The sequence below is a fragment of the Notolepis coatsorum genome, assembly GCF_963971535.1.
Source record: "Notolepis coatsorum genome assembly, chromosome: 1".
NCBI classification, from domain to species: Eukaryota; Metazoa; Chordata; class Actinopteri; order Aulopiformes; family Paralepididae; genus Notolepis; species Notolepis coatsorum.
The window spans coordinates 158,214,361-158,233,962 of record NC_140165.1 but is presented as its reverse complement, the minus strand read 5'-3'; the positions used below and the strand labels follow the sequence as shown (position 1 = coordinate 158,233,962).

The window sequence follows — 19,602 nt, the reverse complement described above, 5'->3', positions numbered from 1 at the left end:
AAGACCTATTTAAGACCACTTTGAATATAATTTAATACCTTTTTCGTGGCTAGTGCTAGAAGGTCTGAACCAGAATCCAAACCTCATTGGAAGAGCTCACACACACATAAAGTCAGATCCACATTTGTTTTCTATGGAGCAGTCCCAGATGTTACATTACAGTTACATCACAGATTGGAGGGTTACTCCCTCTGATTTCAAGCTTCAGGCGAGAGTGTTGCATGTTCACAAATACTGACTGGACTGTTCTGGGGCAGAAGAATAACATGTGAATTACTAAAATGGGTGGTATTCCCCTTTTAGGTCTTCAGAGGAGAGACTGGGGAAACCAGAGGACAGATAGAAGAAAATACCTTCCTCCTCTCAACCATCCTCCTCCCCCTTCCTCCTCTCAACCTTCCTCCTCTCAACCATCCTCCTCTCAACCTTCCTCCTCTCAACCATCCTCCTCCACCTTCCTCCTCAACCTTCCTCCTCTCAACCATCCTCCTCTACCTTCCTCCTCTCAACCTTCCTCCTCCCCCTTCCTCCTCTCAACCTTCCTCCTCTCAACCATCCTCCTCTCAACCATCCTCCTCTCAACCATCCTCCTCTCAACCTTCCTCCTCTACCTTCCTCCTCTCTACCTTCCTCCTCTCAACCATCCTCCTCTCAACCATCCTCCTCTACCTTCCTCCTCTCTACCTTCCTCCTCTCAACCATCCTCCTCTCAACCATCCTCCTCTACCTTCCTCCTCTCTACCTTCCTCCTCTCTACCTTCCTCCTCAACCATCCTCCTCTACCTTCCTCCTCTCAACCATCCTCCTCTCAACCATCCTCCTCTACCTTCCTCCTCTCAACCATCCTCCTCCACCTTCCTCCTCTACCTTCCTCCTCTCAACCATCCTCCTCAACCATCCTCCTCTCAACCATCCTCCTCAACCATCCTCCTCTCAACCATCCTCCTCTACCTTCCTCCTCTCAACCTTCCTCCTCTCAACCATCCTCCTCCACCTTCCTCCTCCACCTTCCTCCTCTCAACCATCCTCCTCCACCTTCCTCCTCCACCTTCCTCCTCTCAACCATCCTCCTCCACCTTCCTCCTCCACCTTCCTCCTCTCAACCATCCTCCTCTACCTTCCTCCTCTCAACCATCCTCCTCCACCTTCCTCCTCCACCTTCCTCCTCTCAACCATCCTCCACCACCTTCCTCCTCTCAACCTTCCTCCTCTCAACCATCCTCCACCTTCCTCCTCCACCTTCCTCCTCCACCTTCCTCCTCTCAACCATCCTCCTCTACCTTCCTCCTCTCAACCATCCTCCACCTTCCTCCTCCACCTTCCTCCTCCACCTTCCTCCTCTCAACCTTCCTCCTCTCAACCTTCCTCCTCTCAACCTTCCTCCTCCACCATCCTCCTCTACCTTCCTCCTCTCAACCTTCCTCCTCTCAACCTTCCTCCTCTCAACCATCCTCCTCCACCTTCCTCCTCTCAACCTTCCTCCTCTCAACCATCCTCCACCTTCCTCCTCCACCTTCCTCCTCCACCTTCCTCCTCTCAACCATCCTCCTCTACCTTCCTCCTCTCAACCATCCTCCACCTTCCTCCTCCACCTTCCTCCTCCACCTTCCTCCTCTCAACCATCCTCCTCTACCTTCCTCCTCTCAACCATCCTCCTCTACCTTCCTCCTCTCTACCTTCCTCCTCCACCTTCCTCCTCCACCTTCCTCCTCTCAACCATCCTCCTCAACCTTCCTCCTCTACCTTCCTCCTCCACCTTCCTCCTCCACCTTCCTCCTCTCAACCATCCTCCTCTACCTTCCTCCTCCACCTTCCTCCTCTCAACCATCCTCCTCTACCTTCCTCCTCCACCTTCCTCCTCTCTACCTTCCTCCTCCACCTTCCTCCTCCACCTTCCTCCTCTCAACCATCCTCCTCTACCTTCCTCCTCTCAACCATCCTCCTCTCAACCATCCTCCTCTACCTTCCTCCTCCACCTTCCTCCTCTCAACCTTCCTCCTCTCAACCATCCTCCTCTCAACCATCCTCCTCTCAACCATCCTCCTCCACCTTCCTCCTCTCAACCATCCTCCTCTCAACCATCCTCCTCTACCTTCCTCCTCTCAACCATCCTCCTCTCAACCTTCCTCCTCCACCTTCCTCCTCTCAACCTTCCTCCTCTCAACCATCCTCCTCTACCTTCCTCCTCCACCTTCCTCCTCTCAACCATCCTCCTCTACCTTCCTCCTCCACCTTCCTCCTCTCAACCATCCTCCTCTACCTTCCTCCTCCACCTTCCTCCTCTCAACCATCCTCCTCTCAACCATCCTCCTCTACCTTCCTCCTCCACCTTCCTCCTCTCAACCTTCCTCCTCTACCTTCCTCCTCCACCTTCCTCCTCTCAACCATCCTCCACCTTCCTCCTCCACCTTCCTCCTCTCAACCTTCCTCCTCTCAACCATCCTCCTCCACCTTCCTCCTCTCAACCTTCCTCCTCTCAACCATCCTCCACCTTCCTCCTCTCAACCTTCCTCCTCTCAACCATCCTCCACCTTCCTCCTCCACCTTCCTCCTCTCAACCTTCCTCCTCTCAACCATCCTCCTCTACCTTCCTCCTCCACCTTCCTCCTCTCAACCATCCTCCACCTTCCTCCTCCACCTTCCTCCTCTCAACCTTCCTCCTCTCAACCATCCTCCTCCACCTTCCTCCTCTCAACCTTCCTCCTCTCAACCATCCTCCACCTTCCTCCTCCACCTTCCTCCTCTCAACCTTCCTCCTCTCAACCATCCTCCTCTACCTTCCTCCTCTCAACCATCCTCCTCTACCTTCCTCCTCCACCATCCTCCTCCACCTTCCTCCTCTCAACCTTCCTCCTCTCAACCTTCCTCCTCTACCTTCCTCCTCAACCATCCTCCTCTCAACCATCCTCCTCTCAACCATCCTCCTCCACCTTCCTCCTCCACCTTCCTCCTCAACCTTCCTCCTCTCAACCATCCTCCACCACCTTCCTCCTCTCAACCTTCCTCCTCTCAACCATCCTCCTCTCAACCATCCTCCTCTCAACCATCCTCCTCCACCTTCCTCCTCCACCTTCCTCCTCTCAACCATCCTCCTCTCAACCATCCTCCTCTCAACCTTCCTCCTCCACCATCCTCCTCCACCTTCCTCCTCTCAACCATCCTCCTCCACCATCCTCCTCCACCATCCTCCTCCACCTTCCTCCTCTCAACCATCCTCCTCCACCATCCTCCTCCACCTTCCTCCTCTCAACCATCCTCCTCCACCATCCTCCACCACCTTCCTCCTCTCAACCTTCCTCCTCTCAACCATCCTCCACCTTCCTCCTCCACCTTCCTCCTCCACCTTCCTCCTCTCAACCTTCCTCCTCTACCTTCCTCCTCTCAACCATCCTCCTCTCAACCATCCTCCTCCACCTTCCTCCTCTCAACCATCCTCCTCTCAACCTTCCTCCTCTCAACCATCCTCCTCTCAACCATCCTCCTCAACCATCCTCCTCTCAACCATCCTCCTCAACCTTCCTCCTCTCAACCATCCTCCTCCACCTTCCTCCTCTCAACCATCCTCCTCTCAACCATCCTCCTCAACCATCCTCCTCTCAACCATCCTCCTCTACCTTCCTCCTCAACCATCCTCCTCAACCATCCTCCTCTCAACCATCCTCCTCCACCTTCCTCCTCTCAACCATCCTCCTCTCAACCATCCTCCTCCACCTTCCTCCTCTCAACCATCCTCCTCTCAACCATCCTCCTCTACCTTCCTCCTCTCAACCATCCTCCTCTCAACCATCCTCCTCTACCTTCCTCCTCCACCTTCCTCCTCTCAACCATCCTCCTCTCAACCATCCTCCTCAACCATCCTCCTCTCAACCATCCTCCTCTCAACCATCCTCCTCAACCATCCTCCTCTCAACCATCCTCCTCAACCATCCTCCTCTCAACCATCCTCCTCTACCTTCCTCCTCAACCATCCTCCTCAACCATCCTCCTCTCAACCATCCTCCTCCACCTTCCTCCTCTCAACCATCCTCCTCTACCTTCCTCCTCTCAACCATCCTCCTCAACCATCCTCCTCTACCTTCCTCCTCCACCTTCCTCCTCTCAACCATCCTCCTCTACCTTCCTCCTCAACCATCCTCCTCTCAACCATCCTCCTCAACCATCCTCCTCTACCTTCCTCCTCCACCTTCCTCCTCTCAACCATCCTCCTCTCAACCATCCTCCTCTACCATCCTCCTCTCAACCATCCTCCTCTCAACCATCCTCCTCAACCATCCTCCTCTCAACCATCCTCCTCTACCTTCCTCCTCCACCTTCCTCCTCTCAACCATCCTCCACCTTCCTCCTCTCAACCTTCCTCCTCTCAACCATCCTCCTCCACCTTCCTCCTCTCAACCTTCCTCCTCTCAACCATCCTCCTCTACCTTCCTCCTCCACCTTCCTCCTCTCAACCATCCTCCTCTCAACCATCCTCCTCTACCTTCCTCCTCTCAACCTTCCTCCTCTCAACCATCCTCCTCCACCATCCTCCTCCACCTTCCTCCTCTCAACCATCCTCCACCTTCCTCCTCTCAACCTTCCTCCTCTCAACCATCCTCCTCCACCTTCCTCCTCTCAACCTTCCTCCTCTCAACCATCCTCCTCTACCTTCCTCCTCCACCTTCCTCCTCTCAACCATCCTCCTCTCAACCATCCTCCTCTACCTTCCTCCTCTCAACCTTCCTCCTCTCAACCATCCTCCTCCACCTTCCTCCTCCACCTTCCTCCTCTCAACCTTCCTCCTCTCAACCATCCTCCTCTACCTTCCTCCTCTACCTTCCTCCTCCACCTTCCTCCTCTCAACCATCCTCCTCCACCTTCCTCCTCTCAACCTTCCTCCTCTCAACCATCCTCCTCTACCTTCCTCCTCTACCTTCCTCCTCTCAACCATCCTCCTCTACCTTCCTCCTCTCAACCATCCTCCTCTCAACCATCCTCCTCTCAACCATCCTCCTCTACCATCCTCCTCTACCTTCCTCCTCCACCTTCCTCCTCTCAACCTTCCTCCTCCACCTTCCTCCTCTCAACCATCCTCCTCTCAACCATCCTCCTCTCAACCTTCCTCCTCTCAACCATCCTCCTCCACCTTCCTCCTCCACCTTCCTCCTCCACCTTCCTCCTCTCAACCTTCCTCCTCTCAACCTTCCTCCTCTCAACCTTCCTCCTCTCAACCATCCTCCTCCACCTTCCTCCTCTCAACCTTCCTCCTCCACCTTCCTCCTCTCCACCTTCCTCCTCTCAACCTTCCTCCTCTCAACCATCCTCCTCTCAACCATCCTCCTCCACCTTCCTCCTCTACCTTCCTCCTCTCAACCATCCTCCTCCACCTTCCTCCTCTCAACCATCCTCCACCTTCCTCCTCTCAACCATCCTCCTCTACCTTCCTCCTCTCAACCTTCCTCCTCTCAACCATCCTCCTCCACCTTCCTCCTCTCAACCTTCCTCCTCTCAACCTTCCTCCTCTCAACCATCCTCCTCCACCTTCCTCCTCTCAACCATCCTCCTCCACCTTCCTCCTCTCAACCTTCCTCCTCTCAACCTTCCTCCTCTCAACCATCCTCCTCCACCTTCCTCCTCTCAACCATCCTCCTCTACCTTCCTCCTCTCAACCTTCCTCCTCTCAACCATCCTCCTCCCCCTTCCTCCTCTCAACCATCCTCCTCCACCATCCTCCTCTCAACCATCCTCCTCTACCTTCCTCCTCTCAACCATCCTCCTCTCAACCTTCCTCCTCCACCTTCCTCCTCTCAACCATCCTCCTCTACCTTCCTCCTCTCAACCTTCCTCCTCTACCTTCCTCCTCTCAACCATCCTCCTCTCAACCTTCCTCCTCTACCTTCCTCCTCTCAACCATCCTCCTCTCAACCATCCTCCTCCACCTTCCTCCTCTCAACCATCCTCCTCTCCCTTCCTCCTCTCAACCTTCCTCCTCTCAACCATCCTCCTCCACCTTCCTCCTCTCAACCATCCTCCTCTCCCTTCCTCCTCTCAACCATCCTCCTCTCTACCTTCCTCCTCTCAACCATCCTCCTCTCAACCATCCTCCTCTCTACCATCCTCCTCTCTACCTTCCTCCTCTCAACCATCCTCCTCCCCCTTCCTCCTCTCAACCTTCCTCCTCTACCTTCCTCCTCTCAACCTTTGAGTAGCTCCTCATTGAGTTTCTCTCTGCACCCACCCCACCCTCTTCTCCTCCTGTCCTACCTGTAGTTGGGTTCCCACGCTTGCCTTGAAAACATTTTCCATGCTACCTCCTGATTTTCCAGGTACTATATTAAGTGATGATCTATAGGCCCCTGAAGCTTTCCGCCCCCATCCGCGCCGCGTCTCTACAATTCGTAGCCGCATTTCTGCAGACCCCTCTCTGATTGGTTGAGCTCCATTTCTGCAGACCCCTCTCTGATTGGTTGAGCTCCATTTCTGCAGACCCCTCTCTGATTGGTTGAGCGAAGCCCCTCTCTGATTGGAAATGTACTACCAGATTCGCTTATAACGTTATTTCGCGTGACTTCGCGGTTTATTCATAACGTTATGCACATTTCACAACACAGCCAGCTGTCAGAAACTGTACATTGTAACGTTGTTATTTCGCGGCCTGCCCATTTGATGTTCCCAAATCATATTCAGAAAGTATCACAGAGACTTCTATTGACCAAGGAATTAGTTATTATTAGTAAGACACATTTCCGTAGCAATTGACCACCAGACTCTTTCTCTTAAGGCATTAACTGGGTTAATTAATATAAATGTTATATTGTAACTGTCTAGTTACACATTGGCTGCAGGCTGCAATTAAAACTTTGAATCTGAGAGAGCTCTGGTCAGCGAAGCCGGCGAGCGATTATTATTGGTTTTTAATGACAAACCAATTACATAATCCTATCCAACATATGTGTAAAGGCACACACAACATATTCCAGTTAACGGTATATTTTTTTAATGATTCGTTATGGCGTAATCAATACTTCCATGCGTATAAATTGCGTTCGCGACCTCCATGTTTTGGGGCTATTCATCAGAAAACTCGGATCCGGGATTCGGCTCCCATCCGTCGGGCAACAACTGTGGGTTTTCAGCCTCTCTCTCTGGAGCTTAACGGAGTTTCGACTCCTGGCTAGAGGAGCTTGTCGCGGCTCATGCGCATGCGTGCGCTCGGCCAATCAGAGAGGGGTCTGCAGAAATGGCCTCAACCAATCAGAGAGGGGTCTGCAGAAATGCGGCTACGAATTGTAGAGACGCATCCGCGCCCCCCTCCCCTCACACACACAACCCCCTAGGACACCTGACTACTTACTTGATTTAAAAGATGTGCCAGTCAAGTCTACATTGTAAATGCTTATAGATTATGTCTTATTGATAATATCAATGCATGAAATAATGCAACAAGCTGTAGATCAGTGGTCCCCAAACTACGGCCCGCGGGCCTGATCCGGCCCGCCTCCACATTTGGCCCGGCCCCCTAGAGCCCCGGAGCTTTAAAAAAAATTAATAAAAATAAAGATTTTTTTTGTTTAAGATGGCAGCATCCCCATTGTCGGTGCTGAATGTTTGTTAGTGTTTGATCTTTTTTTTTTGGTTTTTAGTACTTTTAAACATCCATTTTTAGTAAGTAGTAGTTTTCATTTGATCCTATACATTTTTCATTCACCGATTTGTGGACTTTTTTTTTAGTGTCCTGAAAAGCGCCTTATAAATAAAATGCATTATTATTATTATTATTATCATCCAGGAGGGAAAGACACTTTGGATAGTAGGGACTGCATATCTGCCTGTCCTGGCCAGGAAACACTTTGCAACTGTGGTCTCCTCTGGCAATAGTTGGATATTGTAATGTGTGGCGAGGGGTTGCAGCAATTCCACTGAGAGAAACTGGTCTGAGGCTGGATAACATGTATGCCTGTATGCCTCTCATAAGTTGTTCTCCAACTCATGAGAACCTGCTCTCAAGCTCTTGCAGCATTCTGTCGAGGACTGGATAGAACAGTCTCTGTCTCAGCTGATCTCCTGAGCTGAGGTCTGAGCTTGTGCCACAAGATGACTCAACTACATACTCGTCCATCCTTTTCTGCTTCCTCCTTTGGCTGGTAGTATGTTCCTCAATCCCAAGGCCATTACATATGGCCTTTGTCCTGGCATACATGTCCACTGCCATCTCTGAGGTGCGATAACCTTTGAGTGTGTCCTGCACTGTGCTAGAGCTAGGTGGTCTGTAGGTAGTGCTGTATATTTATTTCATAAATAGTGTTATTTATTTCATTAATAGCGTTATTATTTATTTCCTAACTATTTTTTTTCTCTGTGAAGATCCCGGAAAGGGTTATTAATATTTGGTTATGTGTGGCTTTCTGGAAAACAATAAATGTTTACGTTTAGGCACCCCTGCGATCGGCACACTTTTTCTGTTACAAACTGACCCCGGCCCCCACCAGAGAAGGGAAAAGTTATGTGGCCCTCACAGGAAAAAGTTTGGGGACCCCTGCTGTAGATGAACAACAATTTATTGAACTGGAACTTTGAGACACATGAGCACTGGGATTGATATATGTTCTCTCTTCCACTCCTCTCCTATCTCATCCTGTCCTCTTCTCTCCACACCTCCCCTCTCGTGTCCGCTCCTGTCTTCTCTTCCTACTCTTCTTAACTCCTATCCACTGTTCTCCTCCGTCATCCTCTACTCTCTTATCCTCCTCTTTCATCTTCGCCCCTCTTCTCTTCCTCCTCCCTCTTTCCTTCTGTGCCTTCCTGGCTCCTCCCCCTCTCCACTCCTCTTCCTCCTCTCTACAGTCTGAAGATATGAATGGTCATAATCAATGATTTTTCAAAAATGTCTCACCCCAAATGTTCCTATTATTAGTATCATATCATTTAAAAATCACAAAATAGTTAAAAGTAGAACAAGACTAGACTGGTCATGTCAACTAGTATAGAAGTAATGTCACAGCCTAATGTGAAAATGTATTGGTAGTTAGCTATCAATGCAAGCTAGCCAACACTAGCTAGTTAGTTAGAAAGCTGAATGTTGGCTAGCAAGATTGTACTGCATGTGTTTGCTAACCATCATTAATTAATCCAAATTCAAAACAAACTCCCATAAATGTTGTGAATAACACGGTTTTAGGAAAAGTCAATGAGTGAAATAGTACATATGGGGATCAAACATAGTTCTAGTATTTTAAAAGCAAGGTAAAAATTACCTCAACAATTCTAGTGTAAGCTGCTAGCTAGCAAGATTGCACTGCTTACTAACTAACGTTGATACACCCAGGTTTACCACACAGTTAAAACACAGCTACTTGCATAAGAAGTTTCACTGTAGATGTCAAGGCTCCTGTGTTGGCTGGGAAATGCATGTATTTGACCGTTCTATTGAGATCGCGAGTAACGGTTCTCGGTTATTATTCCGGAAGTCCACCAATCCAAAACTATACTTTTAAAGTCCATATCACCAGGTTGCCTGCATCAATTCCAACATCCAATATACCAGATATGATGCCAAGAGCATGCTCTAAAAGCTGTTCACATGTAAAGGGTTTTTATAAACTCATCTGTGCTCAATGGTTTCATTTGATTACTATTTTACACATCATCCAATAACATTTTCCAGGACAAAGGTTTCAATTTCCATGTAAGTGTTCACTTTTGCTCAGTTTCCATGACTTTTCCATACTGGAAAATGAAAAAATAAATTCCATGTTTTCCATGTTTTCCAGGTATCGTGGGAACCCGAGTAGCTCCTCCTCCTCCTGTCCTACCTGTAGTTCTTTGAGTAGCTCCTCGCTGGGTTTCTTGCTGGTGATCTTGGTCTTGTAGAGCTCCCGGTAGCGTTTGATGGACTGCCGGTGACGCTGAATGTGCTGCCACGACCACATGTGGAGGCGGGGTTTCACATCCACCTCCAGGACCCCCGTGATCACATAGAGCCACCTGGAGGGGAGGGGCAGAACACACAGACAGTCAGTAGCCCTCTCTGATCACATAGAGCCACCTGGAGGGGAGGGGCAGAACACACAGACAGTCAGTAGCCCTCTCTGATCACATAGAGCCACCTGGAGGGGAGGGGCAGAACACACAGACAGTCAGTAACCCTCTCTGATCACATAGAGCCACCTGGAGGGGAGAGGCAGAACACACAGACAGTCAGTAACCCTCTCTGATCACATAGAGCCACCTGGAGGGGAGGGGCAGAACACACAGACAGTCAGTAGCCCTCTCTGATCACATAGAGCCACCTGGAGGGGAGAGGCAGAACACACAGACAGTCAGTAACCCTCTCTGATCACATAGAGCCACCTGGAGGGGAGGGGCAGAACACACAGACAGTCAGTAGCCCTCTCTGATCACATAGAGCCACCTGGAGGGGAGGGGCAGAACACACAGACAGTCAGTAGCCCTCTCTGATCACATAGAGCCACCTGGAGGGGAGAGGCAGAACACACAGACAGTCAGTAGCCCTCTCTGATCACATAGAGCCACCTGGAGGGGAGGGGCAGAACACACAGACAGTCAGTAGCCCTCTCTGATCACATAGAGCCACCTGGAGGGGAGGGGCAGAACACACAGACAGTCAGTAGCCCTCTCTGATCACATAGAGCCACCTGGAGGGGAGGGGCAGAACACACAGACAGTCAGTAGCCCTCTCTGATCTCAACCATAAAATAAAGTTCTGTCTAATCATAAACAAAGCCTGAGGGTTGTAGCTCTTTGTAAACTCCATTAAAGTACCCATGAAGCGGCATTAAAGAGAACATTATTATGTATCTCTTCAACAATTCATCCTCCTATGACATCACAAACAGTATGTCATTTTCCCTCTGCAGCCAAATAACATTTCAGACTACTAAATTCATACAGAATAAGACCCATTTTCCATAATATGTCCCTTATGAAGAATGTATTTCACTACCATGATTTTAAATGTTTTGAAATTAAACAGGCAGGACATAACTTTATGATTAACCAAATATAACGTAACAAATTAGAGAAGCAGTATTAGCAGCCGTCAGTTCACCAAAGGACAGGTTTCCTAGCTACATTGACCAAGGTACTGGCATTACAAGCGGAGTTGGCTGTGTGGCTGCCCCACTACTGCTCCTGAATAGTTACTGTAGGATGGGTCAAATGCAGAGGACGGATTTCCCAGAGGGGATTAAGGTTCAACTTAACTAAACTTAATTTAACAACTTAACTTGACAAACAATAGGAAGAATGTAAAATGCTCGGAGGTGGAAAGTCAGATTATATGAAAATCAATGATCATATTTCATTGGATGGACTTTTTTTTTTTTTTATCCACTTTTTCTCCCCATTTTCTATTTTTCTCCCATCCCAATTTCGTGTATCCAATTCTTCCCTCCCCTGTCTTGAACGTTGCTAGACTATGCCTCCCACAGGTCGGTTGTAGTGAGGACAGAAGCCTTGCATCACGTGTCCCCTCCGGTACACGAGGAGGCAGCCTGTCGCATCTTTTCGCCGCAGCAGCTCGAACTCTCAGTGGCGAGAAGTAACACGTGGGAGGCTCACGTTTCCCCCATCACTTCCTGCTTCCGTCGCACCGGCGTCACCAAACCAACCTGTAGGAGTCGCTGTCCACAACGTCAAATCCCCAGACACCGGCTTTCCCACCCTCTAACACTTGCCAATTGTGTTAGTATGAACGACCGGCCAGCCGGTAGCAACGGCGAGAGCTGGGCTCGAACCCAGCGTCTCCTGCGTTAGAGGCGAGCGCCTTGCCCACTGCGCCAATCAGCCGCCCATTGGATGGACCTTTTATTTACTTTTGAAAAACTAACATCAATCCAAAATATTGCTACCTTCCAGGAATGGAGAAGAATGTTGGCATGCGTCCAGCCTTCACGACTGAGTAATGTGTGCTACAGAGTATCTCCAGACACGTGAGGCAGCAAGATCAACATGTTCACATCGTGAGCTCTTTAAAAGCCTGAAATCACTAAACATTTATGATTCAGAAGCGCTTGCTCATCGACTCGTACCATCAATGATGTGTGAAATCATCAATGAATATTGATGCTCTGCTCTGACCAATAGGCCCAGCACCTCTGAGACATGAATATGTATGAGAACACCAGTAGTCTGATGAGATCAACACACAGCGAGTGACTGAGCGGTAAGGGAGTGTTTTCAGACCAGATGTAGGCGTTGGTGTGAACAGGAACCTCCGGCCGGTACTTCCTGTACGGAAGGTTGCGTGTCATCATGTCTATAGAGCCCAGCAGCTCCAGAATGCTGATGTACTGGAGGAGAGAGAGGTCAGTGTCAAATAGTGAATGGCAAGATCATTGGGTATCAATGTCATAGATTGTCATAGATACTGATACTCTACTTATTGAACTGAAACTCCTTGAAAAGGGGATGTAAGGGACATTCCATAAATCACCCCTTCACTTTTTTTTAACACCTCCTGGAGGCATGACTTTCACTATACAGTTATTTATGCAGAACCTTTTTCAAATGCTTCCCCTGGAGAGGGAGAGCTTCTCTGTACTTCCTTGAAATCTGAGTTGCATGTGTGATGTCACTAACAGTTTGAACCTCTCGCGGTCCACTATGTGGTGACTTGACACCCGTAGCTTCCACATTAATGTAAAGCTGAGTAGGTATTGGCCTGTCTTGATAGAATACCCTGCCAACTTGGGACTTCTGGTAAATCAATGGGTACTTGTTGCTAATTTGCATATTCATAGACACTTGCATTCTCAATGAGAGTAAAGGTGCAGAGATGCTGCTAAGCCATTTTCAGTAGTTTATTGAACAATTTGGTGTAGAAAAATATTTAAACAAACTGTTATTCAATATAGAACAACATTTACTCATTGTATTGTCTTTGGTTATCTACATGTATGCACATGGCTAAAAACAACATTCTAAGCTAACACCTCTAATCTAGTTGTGACCACCTGACCACGTGTTGTGGCCTACTGTACCTGTGGTCTGTTGAGTTCGATGGCTACCTCTTGGAGGTTGACCACCAGATCTACTTTAGGAGACGAGAAGTCTATGTCAGACCGGGGGTTCATCCGCAGCTTGGCGTCCGCTGTGATTGGCCGAAATACTGTGGAACACAAAGAGGACGACAACCGTCAGACAGAAGAACTTGTTTCCTGCTTCTTGCGGTCTGTTACGAGGTGTGGACAACGTGCCAAGAAAACTATAAAATACTTATTGAACTTAGTTCAGATGACAGAGTTGAATGGGATCAGCCATCTCCTCGTTTATCTCATTTAAACAGGTTATTACCTCGGATGTCATCTGTAATTTGTCCATTTGAATTGAAATTTTTTTGCTTTTCGCATCAAATATTGCTATGTGTTTAAAATGCGATTAATTCAGATTAATTACTATAAAGTCTCAAATTAATTCGATAAACATTTTTAATCGAGTCCCACCACTAACATACATACACAAATAAATTAATAAATAAAGACCTGGGGAGTCACGTGGTAGTTTTAAAGGCCTGTCTGGTTCCGGACAAATTTTTGCCTATGGTTTTTTTACACAAAGCTTTTCTTCTTTTGCATTCAGACTTTCTGCAGAGCAAATTTGTGTTTTTTTGGACGTCGAGGCGACTGCATAGTTGCTTCCCGTTGTTACGAAAAGATACCCTGCTTTCTGTGGATGAAGAAAGAATCACGTCTGAAGCTGGTCACCCCAGACCATTTGAGGACAGTGTGTCGAAGCGCCGGTGGTCTCAATGTATTCAATACAGTCTATGCTCCAGAACTTAATTAATACTAGGGAAATTAGGGCTGACCCCTATTAGTCGATTAGTCGACTAATCGGTCGAAAGGAGCCGTAGTCGACTGGCCAACCTCTTAGTCGAATATATAAAAAAATTATCATTATTTCCAAAAGAAAAGAGACCTAGAAGCGTGGCTAACGCTAATGGCACGCATACCAGAGGCTAACTGCCTACGAAAACAGGCACAGAGGCACTGAAAGAGGATTTCACCCATCTAATGAACACACTAGACTAGACAAATATCAAGATGTATCCATCAGTGGACCAATTGCATGCTTTTGCAGAGGACAAGAAGCCTTCAGTCGACTCCCTCAGACACTAAGAACCCCCCACATCCCAAATGGAATGATAAAAAAAAGAATTAAAAAAAATAAATGTAAAAATCTTTAAAATATTATACTTTTTTTTTGTCGACCAATAGTCGACTAACGCCAAATTTTGGCCAATCATAGTCGACCATCCAAATCCTTAGTCGGGGACAGCCCTAGAAATTACACATTGTCGCTTTAAAGCTACAAGGCTGATGGAATCTCATCTGGCAACGTTTCTCTCGTACAGAGATGACTAGTTTGGGCAATAACATGAGGCCAGGTGTAGCGAGCAGGACAGTGAACGGCATATAAGGCATCGAGAAGATATTCACAGGGGAACATATATAATGCGTCAAGCAGATATTCACGGGGGAATGTATATAAGGCATTAAGGGGAGACACTGCAGGTGAATAGGCAAATATACTTTTTTTGTTGATTTTGAGATTGTGTTATATTTTGCTTCCTAAACATGTCTTCTATGAAACTAGTGACAATAAAACGTCAATAACACACATTTAGTTGTTTATTTTACTTCATTTTGCCTTATTGCATCCATAAATGTGCACATATTTAATGTGTTTAGGTTGTCTATTACTAATGGTTTGATTAGGTATTGTGTTTGTAAATATCTGTTTAAAAAAAAAGTATGGCATTTTACAATACAGAACTTTGAAGGCGTTTTCCCAAAAATGACTTTTAAGAGTTTTTCCTCATACTCTGAGCCAGAAATCTCCACTTCAGTAACACTCACATACACCAAACCTTCCAGTTCTATTCATATCTATGTTCTGAAGGTATTTACAGAAGGGTTTGTTGATATCGCATTCATACCCTGATTTATATCACATTTTATTCCTAAAAACATGGCGAAATATGGAATTTTACCATAAAAATGGACTGAATGGAGTATTTTCTGATTTATGGAGTGATAAAAAGAGATATCCAAAATCCCCTCTGTAATAACCTTTGGCTCTAATATGTCAACAAAATGAAACTATAATTTTGAAAATGGCTTTATCCAATGTTCAGATTTCTGTCCCGGAATTATATGCAAATTATTGCATATTTAAGTAGATCATGCCCCATTTGCATATTTAAACATACAATTTCAGAAAACTTGTAATACAAAAAAGTCTTGTCTTAATATAAGTAATCAACTGGGGAAGTTTCATTGTGATATCTATTAGTTAAATTTTTTACCCTATTCACCTGTAGTGTCTCGCCTTAAGCAGATATTCACTGGGGAACGTATATAAGGCATCAAGCAGATACTGATAGGGGAACATATATAAGGCATCAAGCAGATATTCACGGGGGAACGTATATAAGGCATCGAGCAGATATTCACAGGGATGGAAGATTTCCTTAAAAAATGTCCCGTTAATCGCATCTCAATAAGCAAAGTAAACAGGGGGAAGATGATCGAACATCCTATGGTAGTAGTCAGGTGGTTGTGATTCAAGTACAGTAGCATGATTCACACTCTGTGGCTGCCCCACTGCTAGTTAGGATGGGTCAAATGCAGAGGACGAATTTACCCCAAGGGGATTAATTAAAGTTCAACTTCTAATGCCAGTACACTGGGTCCGACGGCTATTAAGTCATGACTGTGGTGTCACATCGGCGAGATGTCAGTACTGAGCAAGTGGGTGGGCTTCATTCGATGGCCTGGGTGTCCCAGGTGGACCTGTTGATGTGAGCAGGTCGGACGGAGCGACAGCGTCTCCTCTGTTACTGTTGTTAGCTGTGGGGTTGAGGCTCATTTTCTGGTTTTGGTTTTGTGTCTATTTTAGTCCCAGCTTTGATGCTGGTGCTGATGGAGCTTAAACTGTCCTCCTGTCCTACTGGCCAGTACGAGGTGTTTAGGAAGTCAGTTGAATATTCCTCCCCCCAAAATGTACGCCATAAACCCCAATTATAAACCCCAGAAAAGACAGTGACTCTGCCCGGATACTAAGGTTTGCCTCTACTAACTGATCAACCCCAAACTGTGACAGAGGAGCTACTCACTGAAGTCGTGGTTGACATGGCAGGCGTTGTGGACCTCCATACTCCTCTGGAGACAGCGCTATTGAAACAGACACAAAACACGAAGACACGCTTCAATTCCACTCCCGACACATAAAACACACAAGCAGAATGCATGCACGTGCACGTCATCTCGACCCGTTTCCTCAGCTGTTTCCCTCTTGCGTCACTTGAATCTGAAAATGCACAGGAGGAAAAACAACATAGCCCCCCACACATGAATCAAATCCATTCATCCATGAGGCTACATCGTAACACGGCAAAGTGTTTGAGTGGTTTAAATGACTGGTTCAGTGAGAGTTGCATTGATCCCAATGTGCATTAGTGCCTTTTTCCCCCCATATTGACAGACATGGTGAGACAGACGGCCGGGTAATGAGGGGAGGCTGCTCTCTCTAGTGCTGACCTCGTGATGACATGTTTCAGAAAGAGCTCACTGTCATTGTGAACCTTAAGAAGGTTTGTAGTGCAGTTCAGTAGTTGATGAGATGTAGTCAAGTCATTAGTGAATATGAAATGTTCCCCTGTGGACTAATGTAGACGGCAGTTTGGCATCAGGAACTGAGTAGCACCAGGTTCCAACATACGAGCTGGACCGAATCATGTTGTGTAGCGGCGAAATGAGGCACCGAATGGATCCAGCGGCAGCCAGGGGAACTGAGAAACAGCCTATGTTCCTCCTAACGGTACAGCTAGCAGAGATCCAGCGGCAGCCAGGGGAACTGAGAATCGCCCTACGTTCCTCCTAACGGAACAGCTAGCAGAGATCTAGCGGCAGCCAGGGGAACTGAGAAACAGCCTACGTTCCTCCTAACGGTACAGCTAGCAGAGATCCAGCGGCAGCCAGGGGAACTGAGAATCGCCCTACGTTCCTCCTAACGGAACAGCTAGCAGAGATCTAGCGGCAGCCAGGGGAACTGAGACACAGCCAACGTTCCTCCTAACGGAACAGCTAGCAGAGCTCCAGCGGCAGCCAGGGGAACTAAGAAACGCCCTACGTTCCTCCTAACGGACCAGCTAGCAGAGATCTAGCGGCAGCCAGGGGAACTGAGACACAGCCAACGTTCCTCCTAACGGAACAGCTAGCAGAGCTCCAGCGGCAGCCAGGGGAACTAAGAAACGCCCTACGTTCCTCCTAACGGACCAGCTAGCAGAGATCTAGCGGCAGCCAGGGGAACAGAGACACAGCCAACGTTCCTCCTAACGGAACAGCTAGCAGAGCTCCAGCGGCAGCCAGGGGAACTAAGAAACGCCCTACGTTCCTCCTAACGGAACAGCTAGCAGAGCTCTTCTCACCTGTGATGCTTCTGAAGGAGACGGCAGAGATTACAGCCCGCAACGTCAAGGTGAATAACAAATACTAGTCTGTATATTAACAGCTACAGTCACTTCATCATGTGCCCTTCTCCACTTCCAGTGACCCGCTGCCAGGCCGACTCACCAGCGCCTCGTCCGGACTGTGGTTGGAGAAGAGAACCGAGTTGACGTTCCAATAGGCAAACAGGTTGTCCAGCTGGACCAGCTGAGGAGAGGGAAGAAGAACACACTCTTAGCAGGGCAGGGTGTACCGTGGTAGGGACGGGGCAGTCATTACAATATTCCACTGGGCCAAAGGATGTAGGCATTCTGCTATGAGCGGGCAGCTTTGTTTGCGTCAGCTGCAATGATTCATTCTACGGATTTAGATTCAATACATTTGGTTTCCTATTTGTCAAAGAAAACAGTCACAATTATGATTATTTGTTCACTGAAGGTGAGGATCACAGAAGTCTACATTATAGATAATTGATATGCCTTCAAATGCCCATCCCTAATATACAGGGGGGGGAAATGTGTGTTGTATATGAAAACAAACAAGTGTGTTTTATCATTACTCACAAGGGTGTGCAGTTGGTCTACTGTAACTGAGACCAAGGAAGCCATTGAGCAAACACACACACACACACTTGAATGAACCAGCCAACCAACCAGATACACCCGATCTGATGCATTACTTTTACTGAACAGCTGGAGACCATTAGTTTGGTGTCACTGAAGACTTTATTATTATATTTTTTTGTATCAAATAGATCTTTCACTATAAGAGAGATCTAACGTCTTTCTATGTGTCAAAAATGCTAAAATGTCTTCCATACCTTATTTTATCCTGATATCGGCCCAACATCCAATACTAGTATGGGTGTGTCCCTAGCTAACGCCATGGTGACAGTAGTGACATGTACCTTGAAGAAGAGTTTGGCATTCTCGTCCAGGAGACAGGGTTTCCAGTTCTCATCTGCAGTCTAGGAGGTCAGACAATAGAGGCTGAGCAAGACTTTTAAACAGAACACCAATCAATTGACCAGCTCATGCATTAGTCTTATTGTGAAAGACGGTCCAATGACATCTGTGAACATGAATAATTTTCTCCCAAAGCCACAAACCCGAGGTGCTACCACTGCTAAACCGTTGTGTGTGGGATGGTCCTGGCCTCTGTTGTTATGATTATTAAAGTAAAAACAAGGAATGCAATGCAGGCTTTAAGTCACTCTAACAGTACATGCAGATACAATGCAAAGAGTATTTCCAGTGATAACCCACATGAAGACATGCTGCTCTCAACAGTGTGTTGACAAAAACCAGACCATTTCCAAATGGAACCTAAACCTATTCAATATCGAAAAGCTAGAGCATTCATAGCAGTCTATTTCATATCCATTGTTAAATCCATTGTTGTATTTACTCTCAATAACCGTCAAACTAAATTAATGTGATGAATGTGTGCTAAACTGTTTACTGTTTATGTGTGTGAGATTATGTTTTTTGGGGTAGTGCCCCTTTAAGCTATATCTATATTTTCTCCCTCTTGCCTAGTGAATTTCTCACTCAAGTCAAGTTCAACTTGAGCGAAAGCCACTCACGCCGGCTAGAGTGACACTACATCGGTTTGCCTTCGTTCTCGTCCTTCAACTGACTTTGTGTTGGTGAGTGGAAAGTGACTTTGTGTTGGTGAGTGGAAAGTGACTTTGTGTTGGTGAGTGGAAAGTGATTGTTTTCTCCATTTCTTTCCTTTTCCTTCACGTTTTGTTGGGCTGGTTTTCATTGAGAAACATGGGTGTTAATGAGTGAATGAGGGAATGAGTGCACATGTGTGGGAATGAGTGTGCATGTGTGAGAATGAGTGTGCATGCGTACACCTCAAAGAATGAATCACTGTGGATGAATGTGTGGGAATGAGTATGCATGCGTACACCTGAATGTGTGGGAATGAGTATGCATGCTTACACCTGAATGTGTGGGAATGAGTATGCATGCATACACCGTAGGGCTGTCCCCGACTAAGGATTTGGATAGTCGACTATGATTGGCAAAAATGTGTTGTTAGTCGACTACTATTAAAAAAATATATATATAATATATATATTTTTATTTTTTATCATTCCATTTGGGCTGTGGGGGGTGCTTAATGTCTGAAGGAGTCGACTGAAGGC

The 19,602-nt window shown here is 47.2% G+C and overlaps 1 protein-coding gene across 1 annotated transcript in view; it reads right to left on the bottom strand.

The window, feature by feature from the left end:
* The window catches only part of vps13a (vacuolar protein sorting 13 homolog A), a 381,735-nt gene that overhangs the window by 280,569 nt on the left and 81,564 nt on the right, over positions 1 to 19,602 (bottom strand). Inside the window, 6 exon segments of the mRNA XM_084308048.1 lie at positions 9,789 to 9,960; positions 12,181 to 12,287; positions 12,978 to 13,105; positions 16,115 to 16,172; positions 17,574 to 17,654; positions 18,355 to 18,414. Coding sequence (XP_084164174.1) covers positions 9,789 to 9,960; positions 12,181 to 12,287; positions 12,978 to 13,105; positions 16,115 to 16,172; positions 17,574 to 17,654; positions 18,355 to 18,414 — 606 coding nt within the window.